Source organism: Oryzias latipes, chromosome 14 (genome assembly GCF_053564925.1).
Source record: "Oryzias latipes strain Hd-rR chromosome 14, Olatipes_Hd-rR_3.1".
Classification (NCBI taxonomy): domain Eukaryota; kingdom Metazoa; phylum Chordata; class Actinopteri; order Beloniformes; family Adrianichthyidae; genus Oryzias; species Oryzias latipes.
Genome location: NC_136250.1, coordinates 21,898,785 through 21,917,802, shown reverse-complemented (window position 1 = coordinate 21,917,802; position 19,018 = coordinate 21,898,785). Strand labels below are relative to the sequence as shown.

General features: G+C 40.4%; 1 protein-coding gene across 2 annotated transcripts; it reads right to left on the bottom strand.

The window, feature by feature from the left end:
- Nucleotides 1-796: 796 nt before the first annotated feature.
- dhrs11a (dehydrogenase/reductase 11a) lies at nt 797-18,315 on the bottom strand. 2 transcript variants are annotated; one of them, XM_004076607.5, is made up of 7 exons: nt 17,844-18,315; nt 8,129-8,338; nt 7,365-7,459; nt 5,684-5,813; nt 5,473-5,565; nt 1,716-1,781; nt 797-1,626 (listed from the first exon to the last, which is right to left on the bottom strand). In XM_004076607.5, the coding sequence occupies exons 1-7, from the start codon at nt 17,973-17,975 to the stop codon at nt 1,585-1,587; spliced, it is 768 nt and encodes a 255-aa protein (XP_004076655.1). In that variant the 5' UTR covers nt 17,976-18,315; the 3' UTR covers nt 797-1,584. The 2 variants fall into 2 exon arrangements, with proteins under 2 accessions (XP_004076655.1, XP_020564699.1); XM_020709040.3 differs by having other exon boundaries at nt 17,823-18,198.
- Nucleotides 18,316-19,018: the final 703 nt, after the last annotated feature.

Sequence of the window (19,018 nt, the reverse complement as noted above, 5' to 3'; positions counted from 1 at the left end):
GGTAACATCGCAAGACTTTAATATGGTGATGGGTCGTCTTAACACTGTTCTTAGATAACCTTTGAAGTTTTATAGTGGTAGGGCAAAAGGCGGCGCTATATTAAAGAATTGACCTTCTGTGACAGTTCCTGTGTATTGTTGGCACCTTTTTTTTTATATCTGGCGGTCTTCTTTTTAAACATTATTGTTCTAAACATTATTGTATTATTTCTGGCATGCTGCTCTCTAGTGGTCACATGGTTTTGTTCACTAAATCTCCCTGTGAGTTGCAGAAAAATGGATTTCACAGTGGAGAATCAAATGGTGAAAATGATTGAAATAGTTTTGAAATATATAATTATAGGGCTGCCATCTGTCAACATTAAAACTGCTTGGGATGATTTGGGAGAAACCTTCAAATGGCACCATGACTTAGACTGTAGCAAGAGCAAAAATAATCACAATCGGGATGCCTTCGGACCCGATTTCAATTGCGAATGTGTCAAATAGTTGTGCACATGTTCCAGACCTTCACAGTTTCATCTATTTTGTTGACTTTTCCAATAGCGCCATCTATTGGTGACATCAGCAGCTTAATATAGAGTAGGATTGGGTCAAACCCCTAGTAAAGTTTTTAATCACCAGGCTGAACTTTAGCATTGAACACTTTAATCTAACAACTGCTAATCCATTATTGCTGACTCATCTATTAGGTCTAATGCATCAGGCCACTGCTGATAACTAACAGTCAAATGCAAAATCATAAAAATTTCAGAAAATTCCGTTTGTGAGCTCATTGGTGAAGGAAACACAAGGATTTGAAGCGTCTGGGAAACTATTTATTTATTAAATGAGAACATTTTAAACAGGGCTTATGTTTCAGAGTAAACATGTGCAGTTAGTCTCCTCACCCGCAGTTTTTCCTTCACCTCACAAATGAATTCAAAGTGCAGAAAGCTAATATTACATGGGGCTAAAAGGTTGATAGGAGAAACCTGTGCTTTACTCCTAATCGAACAAAAATTCAAGGGATGACTGTGTTTGTGAAATTATGTAGTGAATGGAAAGACAAGGTTGCTATGGTTACTCACAATGGGTATGACAATATCGACTGACATTAGTCCATAAGAAACCAAAACTGTGTTGGTCAAATTCAAAATATGTCATAAAAAAAGAAGAGTTCTTATAAACAGGAATTATTCTTTTAATTACAATTCAAAAAGATATGTTGTATGACCTACAAAAACAAAACATAATGTGCAATCATTGACATCTTTTCCCTCTGAGGCGACGGCTGTGCAGAGGATGATGCAGCACAGCAGCAGCTCTCCCTGTTTGTTCCTACGTCAGAGTGGCTCAGCTCAGCACTGGGCCCAGTGCTAGAGGGGGCTGCTGCTTTCAGTAGTATTTCAGTAGTGATTTAGAGAGTCCAGGGCTCGCTTTCCCTTGAACGGCCGCTTTAAGGCTTCAGCTGCACGCGGTCGCGCCCCTGCAGAACCAACTGTGGTTGATTTGTGTCAAACCCCCCTTCCTCCGAGCTCGCACGTCCAGCAGAGGTCACCAAGAAGTCACCGCGGCTGCTGTCCGTCGGCTTCATAGTCACTGCTATGATACTTGCTCTACCGGCCTCATCTGCACGTCTCCGATCTGTAGACAAGAGGGGGAAACAATGAGCAAATAATAAAAGCAATCTTTCAGCTCATGCTGCACACCTACAGAGATGAAGGAAAACATACCTGAACATGGGAAGGCGCACTGAGGACAAATATGACCGCACTCGCGATGTCCTCTGCTTTTAAACACTGAAACATGAACAAAAGGTTCTTGTTGCAGCAGCTCTAAAAAGCTACTTCCACACCTCCACTTCATTCTGCCTGTGTGGCGTCTCTGCTCCGCCTCACTGTGCTGTGTGAAATGTCTGTGATACGCCTCTAGAGGTGCTCACAGAGCAGCGACAGACATGAACAAAGATGCATGGATGATGCTGCTGTGGTCACAAGATACTCGTCTTTTCAAGTCCTAAACCAGATTTCTATGTATTTCTATTCATATTGTGTACAACTACAGTAGACCTTTTTGCAAAATGACACACTTTAACAGGCGTTCATGTTAAAGCCAACAAATGCTTTTTTTTGTCAAACTAAACCTAAAGGACTCACAAACGTCAGTCTCTGTGTGTTTGACACAAGACTTCCTGTCTTTCCTGTGGTGGAGCACACGCAGCCATTCCATTCAAACCTCTGCTTTATATAAATACCGGACAATATTTCTAACACCACCTATTGGATTCTAATTGGTTAAAATGAAGCCTGAAGTGGGACAAATGGAATGATCACTGTTTACTCTGATCAACTTATTGATGTACTGATCGCAGAAATGAGGCGGCACAAAGTAAAACTCAAAACTTTGACGGGTTCAACCATCTGCCAATCTATAAACTATGGCTCTAAACTAAATTTAAGCTCTAATATAATAAGAATTTATTTGAAGCCTGCTCTGTACTTTCTATAAATAAGACACAACCAATAGATTTGAAAGTTTCTGACACCAGACCGCACAGATGTTTATTTTTGGTGTAAATTCAGCAAATGGGAAATTGTTCCACTCTGACAAAAGCCTCGGGTGGGTATCTGAGGAGCTGCAACATTTGGTTCTTCCTGCTTTGAATTAAATGAAAGAATCCATGGTTATGGCGTGGTCCAAACCTGGGTCTCAGATTTTATCAGCAGTTCTTTATGACTCAGCATTATTGACTATACACTCACGACCTGCTGAGGTTCTTGTTTTTGGCTCCTCCGGTCAGCTCACCTGCTGTCATATCACCAACTCATCAAATTAACACAGAAAAGAAATGCTGCGGCAGCAGGATGTGTTGACAGGCGTCTTTTCAAAAATGGAAATTCCTATTAAATGCATTAGAGTTGCGATTGAAAAAGGCATCCGTCAACCTGCTCTCTAGATTTTTATCTTTATTTTTGTGGATATTAAAAGATGAGGATTTTATGTTTATTTTATGTTTATGTTCCAGTTGTTCACCTTTAGAATTTACTTCCCATGGCCCATGGTGCAACATTTCAAAAAGTTCCTGGTGTGATGTGCAACGTTTACATCACTGTCCTCTTAAAAAAAAACCTTATTTTGTAGTGAAGGTTTATTCTGACACTAGGAACCTGTTTCCTTTGGTTCTGCAGCTGTGAGTTGCTAGTAAGATTCTGCGTTTGTGACGTCTCCGGCCTAAATTGTGGGATTGATTAAGGCTGCTGCTTTGCGCTGCTTTTGTGTGAATTGGGTATAGGGTAAGATAACTGTCTATAAGAAATGTATGCATAAAAAGAAAATTGTGCATTCATTAATACTTTGTGCACAATTAAAAAAAATATGAATACCACGTTGAGTTTTACATCTGACATGTTAATTACGGTGTTTCTTTGTTTTGAATACGACTTTTGCAAGTCTTGAATACAAAAATTTCCCATGCTAACTTACTGTCAAAAATACGTCACGGGGTCACAGCGATATAGTCCCGATACATCGATTCAACAGAGTGAGCATGCACTTTGAGCCTCATTTATTTAACTAAAACAGGACTTTTTAGAACGTTATTGATCCCATGGAAGAAAAATTATCTTCAAACCATAGCTCTGTTGAAAAAACAACAAAAAACAGATGATAACAACCTAGTCCTGCCGCATTTTTTATTGCCAGAACAGCTGATCGAATAAACAATGCACTGGAGTGGAGCAGCAGACATCCCTATTATTAGGTGTAAATAGATGGTATTCAGAGAATGATGACACAAAATAGGAAAAACCAGAGCAGGCACCAGAGGGATCCCTGCTTCCCTGCTGCCACTGGTTTCCCGTCTGCCCGCGGGACAACGGCGGCATGTGGTGGGGGGCAGGGGCAGTGAAGCTGGATGGGGTTCCCCATTTTGCCAGCCAGTTGATTCCCAGTACAGGCGGGGCACACACGCTCGCTCTAGCCCTTTCCAGGTGCACCCACTTTCGCCCTACTGTAGCCGGGACAGGCAGCACCATGACCCCGGAAGAAAACGGATGGACAATAAAAAAAATATTAAAAAAAGAAAGCTGACTCTGACCTAAAGTAAGCGAACTGGCAGGTGACCACAGGGATAATTAAATAGAAAGAAAATGTTCAACAAACCCCAAAAAAACCTGGGTATTTTCTGATCGTACTGACACTTTTTTTATGCAGCGAGTTAGTTTAGCTGTTTTTGTTTTGGTATCCTCTTAATATCATCTAATTTTAATAAACATGCACCTTTTTTTGTATATATATCTAATAGGTATAGTGGCATGTCTGCTACTGCTTTTTGGGCTGTTTTCCACCACGTCTGGGTCAGAAACTCTAAGTTGGTGCATTGTGTGGCCGGAGATCGCTGTATTCTTATCTGTTTTATTGAATTTTCATTTTCAATTTCCATTATGGTATCAAGATAATTTCCCCGTTATAGGATCAATACCATTCTAAAAGCTTCTGTTTAGTTTAATAAATAAATCTAAACACACTTTTAGAACGATCTATGTGCCTAACTCCATGTGTATATATGCCTGTGACCCCGGGACCTATTTTTGAAAGTGAGTTAACAGGAAAAATGTCCTATTCAAAACAAAGACAAATCACATTCACAACAGAGATGTTATACTTAAAACTAAATGTTGTGTTCATTTTTTTCTGCAAAGTTGTGCACAAATTAATACTTTGTGAACAGTCTTTATAAATATGCGTCTTGACAGATTCCTTACCACATCTTTGGGGTTTACATTGTTTGCATTGAAAGCATCCAGCACTTTGCTGCATCTAACTAGTGTTAAAAAAGAAGTAGAAATGTTATTCACCCATGTTTTTGTTGAAGTTTGTCCCAAAACTCTCTGTGGAGATTCGGTTCATGAGAAGCAGAAGTGTTTGCCTCTAAGTAAATGCTCTTAAATGAGCACATAGTTCCTAATTAGCAACATAGGAAAACTCCCAACTGATCCTTCTATAAAGAAACCAGACAGAGGAACCAGGACATGCGCTCCTGATGACTCAGTGACGCCCACTGCAAACCGGTCTGATTGAGAGGGCGGGGCTAAATGTGGTGCATTCAGATGAGCCTCACAGTCTTTATTAATATATAATAAAAATATTTTAAAAATCAGCACAAACACAAAACGCTTTTGAAAAGTTGTTCTTTTTATCCTCAGTAGATTGTTCGTAGTTCTTGTCTGAAAGTATTGCTAACTTTGTTCTTAGCGCTGAACGCGTTACAGATGATAACATTTGAATGGTTTGGTTAAAAACAATTGCTTGGACTTTTTCCCAGCACTTTCACAAGGGTGGGAATAGTCGGCATCTATGGGTGCAGTGTGAGCCAACATCGGGAAGGCAGAGGCGGAACAAAGATGAGCCGGGGATGAGCCTTCAGTGGGGGTGTGAAAGCAGCTGAAGAGGCGGATATAAATTGGTTATAAATGAGGTGAAGTCCCTTACTTTCATGCTCTCGTAGACTCCAGCTGCTTTCTCTGGATCGCTGTTGTGATGCCGGAAGGCGAACTCAGTCTCTACTACTCCAGGAGAAATACACTGCAGGGAAAGAGATGGTTAGATTTCTACTTCTCCTTTTTTCTTGGGCTCCTGCAGCTCTCACAGTGAAAAGGTTCCGACAGCAGACAGGGCGTTCTCACAGAGGCAGCTCACTCACTGTTGCTCTGACGTGAGTGTTTGCTTCTCGGAGTTCTTGTCGTATTCCTTCGGTCAGAGCGGTCACAGCGTATTTGGTGGCACAGTAGAAATGCTCGTCAGCACTCGCCACAACTCGGTGCCCCCCCATACTGTAGCAGGTGAGGACAGAAAAAAAAAAAAAGGAACAAGCCTTCAGATTGACTTATTAAACAAGACATTATCCAACTATCCCGTTTCTAAGTGCCTTCCTATAAAAGGCAGCTGTTTATCTGTTTTTATTTGTACTTTCCAGAAAAAAGAAGACATTTACGTCAAACACTACCTACTTAAACTGCGTTTCCATTGCTATTCATATTGTGTGTTCAAAAAATAAACAGCTGAATGCAGTGTAGCAATGTTTAATATGGGAAAAAAAGGATTATTGCTTTTGTTTTAAAAAATAAAACATAAATAGCCACATGCAAAAGTTGCTATTCAATTTTAAAAAAATTGAAAATAATAGATCCAGTTAGCACACAATCAGTTAAGGAAGTACAAAACAAATAGGAACAATCACACTCTTTTACCTTCAAGTCTTAAAACACCATGAGTAGAGCTTTTTATGATAAAGCGCTGGGATTTAAAGATACTTCTGTTTAACGCTGATGAATTTGTCTTTAGGCTCCAGAGCAGCTAACTGATGCTTAGCTACTCTTAGGTGATGATTAGCAGAAACTCACTCAACACCAGTGTTTCCCAACCTTGTTCTTTAAGGCACAGCTTTAATGACCGTCACTGTTAAGGTTAATGTTGAGATAGACCGCGGTTGTGTCCGAAATGTCTTCCCTACACACTTCATAGCCCACTCTATTGTGCGTTTGCCATTTTGTAGTGCTGTCTGAATCTACAATTCCATAATCGAGTGCCCTAGAAACTTCCCACAAGTTTCTGCGAAAAACCAGCGTGCAACAATGCTCACTAGATCGGCAAATATAGACCACAATGGATTGTGTTAGAACAATTTTTGTTTGAAAAAAAGTATTTCATTTTTTCTTTTTATAAGCCATCCAAATTGTCATCATCAGAACACACTGGATTCATTAATAGTCTCTGTAAAATGTTCATATTTATTAGATTTTTACTTCAGGAAATCGGTGGAAAAATGTAGTGAGGATAGTGACGAATTGCTTTTATCCAGGACACTACATAGTCCCACACTAGATCGTTTTTTAGTAGTTAGGGGTTATGGAATTCAGGCTTCGCCCTATAGCCCAGGTGTGCTTGAGCAGAGTAGTATTGGAATCAGGTAGAATAGTGAACTTTCAGGACCAGGTTGGGAAACACTTTATGGAAGCTCTAACAATGGGAACATGCTTCCTCTGTCTTTCTGGAATCGTTTTTGTTAAGATAGTAAAAATGTGGCTTTCAAAAAAGGCAATGTTTTACATCTAAACCTGGTTTGGCCTAACCGCTTGACGCCTTTGATGCAAATATGCATTAAACCACTTTGGCTCTAAAATTCAATTTCAATTCAATTTTATTTGTATAGCCCAAAATCACAACAACATGACCAACTTAAAAGCAAAAACCCTAGCTGGAAATACATTTAGATGTCAAAGCAACTTTAACATTTTATTTACATTTAAATATTGAAAAAAAAAAAGCTTTGGCACATCTTATTGTTCCACGATACTTTTAGGGTCTCTGCTAGAACGACTTACCTGTTAACGTTAATGATGTGGCCGTCGTCAACATTCCTCTCCTTCATTGACTTGTAGGCCTCACGGGTGCAGATACACAAGGCTAAGACATTTACCTGGAAGACACGAGAACAATGTCCTTTCACTGATCTTTGACTTTTCAGCCTCTAAAAGGTTCTGCTCGCCAATCTAAACTAAGAGGACAGTAAATAATAAAAGCTGAGAGCTTGATTTGCAAAAGTCAGGGTTCAGCTGACTGATGTTAACTGGGCCATGGTGTCAGAACACGTAAACCCGCTGCTCCCATCCAGCTTCTGCCTCTAAGCTTCTCCAGCTGACGCTGACAGACAGACAGCAGGTTAACGCCACCATGGTAAGATAGAGGGAGGTGATCAAACAAGGTCAGCATACAGATTAAACGCCGTCTAAAAATACGCGGCTGGACATATTCCTGCAGGCTGCCATGACAACAGATGAGCCAGTGTTACAAATGCTGGACCTTGGAGACAGAGGCTGGCAGGGGTCTGAGTCAAGAGCTCAATGAATCAAAATGTCTCAACGAGAGAAATAGTGCTGGCTTTCATTAGCTGGCCTCTGCTGCAGCTTCTCCTCAGGAGGGAGGGGGTCAGAATGTGTGGAGCCTGCAGAGCCCGTGCATCCATACTATTCAAAAACAGGCTTCTTTTTTGACTGATACAAACTTTACAAACACAGGACTTCTATTTATGTGACTCAGCTGCCACAAGATCAACGTCACACTAAGTTTGCATGTTTGGTTGACCCACATCAATCATGTTCCTCCAGCCCTCTGTCTTCCCGCTGAGCAGGGGTTCGTTGTGCGCCAGCCCAGCGTTATTTATGCACACGTCCACGCCCTTGTGCAGCGTCTTGATTGCTGAGAACATGGACAGGATCTCCTCCTCGTTGGAAAGGTCACACTTGTAGGGGATCAATGTGCCACTGTAGCCCGCGCTCTGACACTCTGCTGACAGCTTCTGAAAAACAGAAATGAAAGCACAATTAATATACCGTATATTTTGGTGTTTAAGTTGCATTTTTGTTCTTTTTTTGTCATATTCTTTTTCCTGTATTTTGTTGAATACATTTCTCCCAAAAGTGCGACTTCTGTAGGAATTGTTCTTCTTTATTCTGCATTGTTTTGCTGCTGTGACTAATACTTCTGTATTTTTCAACTACTTGTAGTCTGAAAAATACAGTAATCAGTTTGTGCTATGAGGCCTGTTAAGGTGGCCTAGAGTTAATCAAAAGGCCTGTGACAAAGCAGCACAGTAGCTAGAAATGATTAACTTTTCGGCACCATCATTAAACTTCCCACCCTTTCCATGAATTAGAAAACCCAGAACATGCAGTCATAAACCCACGTCACATCAGCTGAGGCCTGGCGGTAACCTATCACTGCCAGTGCCGCAGAAACCAGTTCCGGAAGTAAAACCTTTCTGCAATCATCCCCCCACACACACACAAAAAGACCATTCTACTATGAATTCTAAAAAGCACAGCAGGAGTAAGGCTGCAGAGTCAATGGTGCTGATGCTGGGATAGGTGGGAAAGGATAGAGTCCGACCTCGACAGCTGGCTGCCCACGTGAGCCGCAGCACTGATCCGCATAGCGGCCCGAGTCACCTGATGGCTCGTACTGTCAGACAGGAGGCGGTGTGAGCGCTAGGTGGGCCCAGCAACCCGCAGAGATGAAGGACATAACATTCTGCTGATGAGAGCATCTGTGGCATCACACAGGGACATGTAGACCAACCATTTTAGATAAATGACGTTCTTTTAGAGGAATTCAACATCATTACCTGAGTGCAGAGGTTTATTTCACTTTTAATAGACGTTAAAAGTCTTTTTAAGGATATTTTAGACTACATCTACCTGCCAACATTAGCTCAGTCATTCCACTAAACTCAAAGGGCAATGTTTTTTTTAGTGATAAACTACTATTTAACGGAATAACATAAAAAAAAGAATATGGAGTCAGTATTCAGGCTGTTGTAAGTGCTGAGAATGTGAATACTGGGAAGAAGAAGCCAGGGAAAGCTCTAAAAGTATGCAATGAAGACGATTCCACGTACTGAAGTTCAATGAATGTCTTGGGTAACTGAAACCTGATGAGAAAGAGGAGGAAGATTCTGGTTACTGAAGGAGTGGCAGGTATCTGGAAGCTGTTCTGGGGGCTGGAAAAGTGTGTTCTGGTTGTGAATGCACAGGCTTCAACAGAATAAAGGGCGGAGTCACCCATATCAGTGAGGGCTCCAGGCGAACGCTGTGAAAAGTCCAGCACATAATAGCTAGGTGTCACATGTTGAGGAGGCAGATGGAGGGATAAAACCGCGTGAGAGGAGACTCCCTGATATGACACACGAGTGTAAAACAACAACATACGTATTTACATAAACATGTACAAGTTACGTGCTTTCGGTTTATAGAAAACAGTTACACTGTCCTTCAAAGGCAAATGCACTCAAACCTTTGGAGCGGATTTATTTTAGATCGTTTAGAAAATTTTGAGTGTTTTTTTCAGAATTACAGCTTGAAAGTGGCATTTGAACCCTTTTACACCACTGACAAAACTCTTGGCCCACAGGACAAAACATGCTAATGTATGGCTTCCTTCCTGCATTCTTAACCCTTTTACAACGGAGCTTTAGCTCCAGTGTTGACTTTCTTACAACCGCAACTCTTCAACAACGCAATCAACATAATTCCAAGAGATTCTGAAGCGGAAAATTGCAGCCTTGCGCTGAAATGCAGTAAAGGGCCATCGGCGTAAGTTAACTGATTCTAGCAGCTTTCCACCAATATCAAACACATTAGCAGAGCTGCACGATATGAGGAAAATGCGCGATTTGCGATATTAGTGATCAATATTGTGATGACAATATAACTTGCGATACATGAACAGATAGCATAACAACCAAAAACATTATTTCCATTTCACAGCATCAGTTTAATTTAAAAAAAGTCAACATAACTTAAATTATACTCCAAATGACCCTCGTCTACATAGGAGGCGAACATCTAACATTAAAGGGCTGCATCTGATTGGTCAACAACGTGAAGGCGTCCATCTGATTGGTCAAAAGCATAAAGGATTTATTGCAATTTCCGCTGTCTTTTGCCTTTTACACAGCTTGATTTTGCGCTAACGATAAATTTGCAACTTATTGTGTAGGCCGACAGATTACTAAAATTAAATGTTGCATCACGGCTCTTCGCGTTAGAATCAGAGGATTTTGTTGTTTGACTAGTCTTTCATGTATTGGAATGGAGCTGTGAAAGAAAAAGCCTAAAGCAAGATTCACAAGATTTGCACTGCTTTCGACATTTCACACCACTTCCAACTATAAATACATGCGCTAGTGTCAAGTATCGACAGTCCAGTGTGAAGACTATGCGAAAAGCGCGTTCAAGGATGCCTGTTAAGCATCTTCATGAACAAGCCTCACCCAGCGTGTATGTAGCTATAAAAGGTTAGTTCAGCCATCCCATAAGACAGTGCACACAGAGATTTCTTCACTTTCTCTGAATGAGTTGATAATATTTGAAAACCCTCTTTACATTCTGAAGTTAAGGAACATTATGTTTTAAAGAATTCTTGTTTTTTGTAGACTATTTCACTGAAGTTTTGCTCATCTTATTCTTTTGTAGCTAATTATGGGACAAACTTAAACGCATTTTTTGCTATATGTTTTTCCAGCTGAATATTTCTTGTTTTTTCAGTTATTTGCTGCCCCTGTCCCAACTTTATTGGGTTGGATGAAAGGAGGAAATGTTTCTCACAAAACCAGTCCATCTTCTCTAAACTATTGTATTCAGTTTATCCATTGTGAAAAAGTGAAGAGACATAATTCAGCAAAGATTGTGCCACTCCCTGAAGTCCAGTATGTGTGGTTTGATATTGACTGTCTGCTGATCAGTTCAGCTGCTTTAAAAGTTAAACACTGGAATTCCAATTAGACTGAAGCTTTTCTTCCAGACTGAATCCCTTCTGTGAAGACTGCAGAAAGGATTTGGGGCTTTTTTGGGCTTTTTTTGTTTGTTTTTTTAGAAAAAGGGCTGTTAGCATAAAGAGAGAGATAAATGAGTTTGTCTCTTTGTTCAGAGAAGAATAAATGGAGTTACTGAGGTTGACAAGGGAGCAGCAGAGCAATAAAGGCTGTGATTTTGGTCCAAACTGCAGGAAGTGTCCGGCTGTGAATCCCTCTGTGTTTGTGCATGTGGGTGTGTTCTGGCACTGGCTGCTCTGCTCTGATCATTATTGCCCCTTATGCTTGACACACCTACAGAGATGGCTTGAGCAGCCAAACTTGAAAGAAAAGAAAAGTGAAAAAAAAAAACATGCAGCTAACTGCGACAGAAAAAAAATGTTTTTTTTACAGGAGCTCTTTAAGTCTACGGGTTGCAGAACTGCAAGGACAGGAGAAAAAAAACGGCACGATGAAGTGTGCAGATAATTCTGTTCATGGGTGGAAAATCCTGCAGTTGGAAATTAGTTCAAAGACCAAATATCATTATCCCAGGCTGTGCTTATCAATAATTTACCTTCTCACTGGGGATAAACCAGGGAACTAGGACTGACCAGGGAGTTAAAAGAAGAGACCACAGAGCATTAATCCAATGAAATCCAATGGAAATTGTTTTTTGTGTTTTTATCGTGTATTTTGTGGCTTTTTTCTCATGATGAAGAATATTTAAAAAGTAAAGTAACTCAGGAGCTGACAAAAAAAGGCTGTTTGAAAAAGCTTGTAGCTGTGATGTAGAAACTACAATCAGCAGGCCACAAGCTCCCTGCTCTGCTCTATTCTGATGCATCCACTTGTAGACGACTACATCTATCATGTATGTCTTTGTTTTCTCGTCCCAGCTGGTATTTGGCCCGAAACGGTACGGCTGGATTTTCAATACTACACGCCATTTTTGTTGCACAGTTAATGTTAGCTTGGGGTTGTGAGGGGCTGTAAGCTAGCAGGAGAGCGTGTAAACACAGGGATGATGGGTCGTGTGCCAACAGACTCGCCCACAACTCAAAGGTTTTTCTAATTTTCTAAATGAACTCCTGCCACTCTGCACAAGCTGTGTCCTAGAAAACAACACAGGGTTATTGATTTTGGCTAAAGCTGCACATTTGTAAAATGGGAACGCTTTGAAAACGATTGGTGTGGGACTTTAAAGACAAGGAGTTTGGCCAAGGTATTCCCATAAAGAAAGGGAATGTTGTTCTGGACATTTTATTCTCAGAAAACTTAGCTGGGTAAAAAAATGAATACATAAACAATCATGCATGAGATAAACCAAAGAGTGATTGAAAATCTCCTCTTTAATTCTCTTTGTCCTATTTCTTAAGCACTTGGGCTGGGACACACACAACAGGAGTGCCTGTCCTTAAACATTCTCATCTTCATTACTCACTGTTCGGTAATAACAAAGTCTATGTGAAACAGAAACACACAGAAAGAACTCAAAAAACCTCTGGATGATTAAAACAATTTTGATTTTGAGGTTTATTTTTATCCTCCAAGAGAACAGAGAAGCAGTATTCAATGCTGTGTGTTCGTTATCTTTCCCTCAGAGTCCTTTTCATCACTATTATCACTTAAGCTCTGCCTGAGAGTGACACACAAAGAGAGGTCAAAGGTGAATGCGCTCTGTGTAGCTGGACTGGTTCTGTAATGATCTTTTGCTCAGGTGGAGAGACTCCACCTAAAAGGTTTAAAGGTTGAATGAGGTGGTTTATGGTTCTTCTTTAAAACAGTCCAATCCCCTCGGAGAGATAAGATTACAACACGTGCCGACAGCTATTCTCGCTCGATGACACGGAAGTTTCAGGAAATGACGCCACAAACCGAGCTTGATTATAAATGTATATATTTGTAAATCCATAGTAAAGATGGCACAGACCAGAGGAGCATGTGTGGTTGGTTCTAACTGAAGATTGAAATCATACCAGGAACAAGTCAGAGCACATTCTTGCTCCAAAAAATAAAACCTAAACTGAATATTTAAGCCCAAAGCTTCACCTGAGGACTAGAAAACTAGGGACAGCCCAATTTACACAGTAAAAACAGCTGCACACTTTCTAAAAAGTATTTCTAGCTCCCTTGTTTACATCTGAAACAAAGAGAAAAGGTAACTGGGTCTAATGGACCAGTATGACTTTGTTCTTGTTTTACAAAACTGGATAAACTCGTGTCTTATCAGCAAACATCTCCATAACAGTCGGAGAAAGCCAGTCCTATTCTTTTGTCTTTTCAATCACACCGATTCATCGAATCACAAGTGCAGACCTGCTGTCACAGAGCATCCAAAGCCTCACACATCACTGAGCTTGACACAGAGCACCCGGTGCAGGAAGTGTGCCACCATAACTCCTGAGAGGCCTGCAAAGGGACTGACCGTGTGGGTCCAGATTAAATCTGAAATATGAGGAGAACGGGGAGGACAGCGCCGCAGTGGTGCAGGTGGAATGGTTGACGAGGGTCACTGAGCTGTCCAGAGCAGTCCTGTCTTTGACCGCCGTGTGAGATTATTTAAAGAATTAAGCCTCTGCACAGAATCCGGTCTTTTATAAGTCATGCCGGAGCAAAAGCAGCTTCCCTTGAGACTGGGTCCATGGAAACACAATGAACTAAAAGTTGGTACTATCTTGTTGTCTTTGTGCATGGCTACAGTGGAAAATGTGTCGTTAGTGGAAAAGCTTTATGCATGGATAACCCTAGTGAAGTGAAGAGGGCATGAGGTAATATGATGAGCTCAAAAGGAAATTTACACTAAAAATACAAAATAAGGATAAGGATGTTTCCCTAAGCAGCTATGGGAGTTTCCAATTATTAATAGTGGCATCTGAAAATGGATATTTTATATTACCTTTGTGCTTCCAAAAAAAAAAAAATGCAAATTCAAAAAAAGACCACTAAAAAGAGATGAAAAGCAGAGAACACAAGACAAAAGAAGCAAACCAAACTGACCCGACCCACTTCAAATCCCATCAGAAGTGAGATATGTTCACTGTGACGATTCCAAACAGGCTGTCCAGACAGAACGCACAGGAGGAGACGGGGACAGGGTCTCTCTGTCTGCAAAGCTGGAGCTTCATCGTACTGTGCCACCTCACATCCTTAAGCATGACTGAGTCCCCTTTTATGTCGGTCCCAGGCGGGTCAGCCAAGGCCTGAAATGAATCTTCGGGCTCACCTGCCAACAGCTCTGAGTCTTAATTCAAGATTAAGTTGTGTGAATAGAAGATGCTTTGGTGAGCTAAAAGGCAACTGACAAAAAAAAAGCCTGCAGTTCAGTTCAAAGCTGTGAGGTTGGCAGATAGTCAGAAGTCTGTTTGCATGGAGTCCACTGACATTTGGTCTTTTAGTGAGCAAAAAGTGTAAAGAAATCTGCTTTTCACAAAATCCAAAACTTGACCTTTAATCAAACTTCTTTGTTTTTAAAAAAGTGGCATATCGGTCTCCGCCTCTCGTCTCAGAGTGACAGCACCCTGTAATCTACTCTACGCCGCCTTTGACCCGCAGATAATACAAAGACAGAGAAATAAAACTTCAGCTATCTCTGATCTAACAGATGTGGGCACCAGCGCAGCTACATCACCATTCTTCTGACACGGCAAGTATTAAAGATGAGAATTTGACAACTACAACACATATGACATCAGAAAGAACATGTAACCCTGTGGTTGGTGCTTTATATCCAGACGTAATGGAAGAAAAGGGTTAAAAAACAAAACAAATAACTTCAAAACCAACACTAAAAGGCTTTACTGTGGTTTGTAAAGAGGAGCGGTTTCTGCTGCTTGGCCCCATCGTCTCCATTCCTGCTTGGAGCCCATGGTGACCACTCATTTCCCTCCAACTCGCCGCTCCACCACAGCCTGCTCGGTATTCTCACTGACAACAAAACAGCACTGCTGCCAGATCCCTCCAAAGCACCACTTTGGCAGAACTCTATGTACACAGAAAGCTGGGCTGTTTGAGCATATTTCTTACTATTCTGTGTTGTTTTAGGGTAGAATGCACTAACGTTGTAGATCCTTAAGTAGGTTCAGAAAAAGCAGGTGGAAAGTGAAGAACAAGAGCTTGGAGACACACGTGTTAGAAGCAGCATGTATAGTTTGGCCAAAAATCTAGTTTACAAAGAAAAGGGAGCACAGTAGGGGCTTTGTCCCTGCATTTACTGCCTTTTCCCTCCAGAGATAGTGGACAGAATTAGACTTTTCACACATTAGAGTCTGATTTTTCTCTAGTAAGCTAAAGGAAGCATCACATTCAAAGCTGCCTATTGTCTGTTGGAAAAGAAAACAGTTTAAAGTAGAGTATGAATGTTTTATAACCTGTTTTAGGTTTTACAGAAGTCACAGATGGGCTGACACAAGCTGCTGCGGTTAACTATTGACAGAAGGTTATCTATTACGCAATTCACACTCACTGTATGCTGTTATGGTGTGTGCGTCCAGGTGAGGGGAATATGATGCAGGCCTGACATGCAGCATTTGGTGGGTTACCAAGAAAATGAAGCTGACAAGACACTGCATGAAATTCAGTTTCATCAAGCAGGAATCTTTGCTTCTTCCTTTTTTGTTTGGATTCCTCCAAACGGATTTTTTGATAAAGGACAAAGGGTTGTAAAACTCTTCAAGAAAATTCGGAGAACAGAAGAAGTTTGCGTTTTATGCCAGGTCAAGTGAAAGAATGGTTTGATTGACTGATAACCTCCTCCTCCCACTCTGGTGGCAGCTCATAATAGAGTATGACGACTCCAATGATTTGAAAAATACCCTTTATTCATGTTTGTGGCCATTAAAACCATTGATTTATAAAATGTAGCTTATGAATAATTACAAGTATCCAATTAGAACAGTTTTATATTTCTATTATATTATTTTTTTACAGCAACAACTGAAAGTTCCTTTCAAAATAAAATACATTATGTGCAAACAAAAGCACCAGATTTACTTGCAATTATGCTTTAAAGACCCATTCTCATGAAAATGGTGGTTTTAGTGTTTTTAACATGTTCTCATGGTAGTTTTATGATGATGGATGACATATATTAAGAAAATTAAGCTTGAATGTGCATTTCAGAGTTTTTCTCTATTTAAATGTTATACTGGCAAGCAAAAAAAAGGCTTTATAAAAAAGAGCATATATGCAGGGAAGGCGCAAGCTCTGGTCAAACAGAGAGCTTTCAGCAATGGGGAGGGGAAGGGGGGTGGGGTTGCTCTCCTCTGCAACGGCTCTGCTCAGAGGCGGGTTTCTAATGAATACTGTCGTTCTGCAGTGACCATATCCTTGGACACAGGCGTTGAAGTCCTACGACACAGGTTCATTAACGTTGGCTAAAAACGGCATAATCATTATGAATAGATCACTGGGAACGCTTTTACAAGAGATCAAAAGATGATCGGAGAGGGTTTTTAAGAAATTTGCCTCTGAACTGCAATGTTTCAACTTGCTCTAATAATAAACCACTCTGACAATAGATCAAACCTTTCGTCATCTTAGTTATCTGACATGTGCTTTTTGAAAGAGAGGTGAAGCTTTCAATGCCCTTTGATTTTTTCTAAAAAGACGTTACATTTTTATGTAATTTATATATATATATATATATATATATATATATATATATATATATATATATATATATATATATATATATATATATATATATATATATATATATATATATATATATATGCACAGCAATACTAATGTAATGTTTCTGGTGGAATATAGCCAAGAAGACACCACCATCATCAGAGCTCTGGAATCTGTAGGGTCACATAAGTGAAGCTTAATAATTGGCTGAGGAGATAAAGAAGGTGTGGTGCCTTATGGCATACGGTTAGACCTGTGACTGGAGGGAGGCCAGAAACCTCCTGAGAGACACACCTGAGTGACTTTAGCGTAGAGCTCTCACTCCAATGGGAGCATCTCTTTAGCATCCATACAGTCACCTCTGAGCAATCTGACTCCTTAATTACCAAAGACTGAGAAGAAGTGCCATTTATATAACAAGACATAGGATTTATTGGAAAATGAAACCATTTGTAAAATAATAATACAACTAAGAATAGTGATAAAATAATAATGAAGTTTGAGATTGTAATAAGATGTTCTGGTTGTAGCTTCCAAACCATCATATTCTTGAGTTTTACCCAAAAAGATTACACATTTTTTAGGTAACGTATTGCACACAATGGTATACTTGACGGATTAATCATGCCGCATTAATATAAATCAGCAGCGTATCCATATTTAAGAAGTGGATAGTAGTGTTATAACTCCTCAGTCTTTACATTCGGACTAAAGGGCTTTAGCTTGAAATGGAAAGCTAATGTTAGCTTGTAGTAAGTAACCGTTAGTTAGCTAGTGCCGCTCTGCTAGCTTCCAAAGTGTATTGCACTTATTTAAAATATAAAAAAGGATTAGTGTTAATGTTTTGACACACATTTACCTGCACCACCAATAAGCCCACCTCTATTTTGTCCACATTCCTGGCACAGCCGACAACCTTCATCCCCTGCTGGACCAACGCTCGGGCAACAGCCGCTCCGATTCCCACCGAGGCTCCGGTCACCAGGGCCACTCTGCCTTTCCACCGCTCCATCTCCCACCGGGACGCGAATCAACAGCTGCTGACTGTCGCTGCACCTCTCTTGACGGCCCGATTGAAGCCGTCACGCGTGAACTTGTCACTGCTGTGTGCGGGCTTTAGAGTGATGGATCAGGCAGCTCTTGCCTCCCGTATCAGTCTGCGCTGCATCCAAAATAACTAGAGTCGGCAGGCGTGAATGAGACCGATCCATGCGCTCCTGCGGCCGGAATATGAGGAGTCCGGGAGTGAGTGAATCTTCACCTCCCACTTTCTTTTGAGTCATGGGACCTGATTGCTACGCGCTGTTTTTACATCGCCATCTACTGGCGAGAGTTAAAATTACACCAAAAGCAACCGTCCTGTTCAATGCCCAACTCAACAGCTAGTACGCATGTGCAAAATCTGGCAACAAACAAATATACGGTGGTTTTAAACCACCACACTAAAAAACGTATTTTTGTTTGTTATAAACAAACATATAAAGTAAAATAAAAACATTCCAGTACTGTGGAATGATCTGTGGAACAGCCTTCATGAAGATGTGAGAACTTCAGCCACTGTGTGGGTTTAAAAAACTTTAGACTCATCATTTTTGCTTCTCTAAGTAGTTTTTCCCTGCATGTTTTTTGTCCAATTTTTAGGTTCCGTTTTTTCCCCACAAGTATTTTCACTATTATTTTTGTTTATTTATCTATGTGAAGCACTTTGAGGAGTTCTGTAACAAGAAAAGTGCTTTGTAAATAAAGTTGAATGTTTTTAATTTTTTAATCAATGCATTAATTTATTTCTAAAATGAGTTTGATGTATTTGTGTGATTTCTTGTTGTATTGTCTATTATGTTGATGCTTGACATAAGGCAATAAATCAAATCAAATGTATGTGATACACAAAAAAGCAAAAATTAGGATTAAATTTTTTTATAAGAAATGCCCTGGTTTAGTTTGAGATTCTGGATATTTTTCTTATACCATAAACTCACTGTTTGGTGATCATATTGTTTTCTAGATGATAGTACAACGTGCCGCAGAGCAAAAACTTTGCTTCAAAGACAAATT

Excerpts from the sequence above, each read along its gene's own strand:
- dhrs11a (XM_020709040.3), bottom strand. The coding sequence starts at position 17,975 with ATGGAGCGGTGGAAAGGCAGAGTGGCCCTGGTGACCGGAGCCTCGGTG. Across the intron at positions 7,460-8,128 it reads GCTGGAGGAACATGATTGAT|GTAAATGTCTTAGCCTTGTG; the intron begins GTGGGTCAACCA and ends CGTGTCTTCCAG. Across the intron at positions 5,566-5,683 it reads ACACTCACGTCAGAGCAACA|TGTATTTCTCCTGGAGTAGT; the intron begins GTGAGTGAGCTG and ends CTTTCCCTGCAG.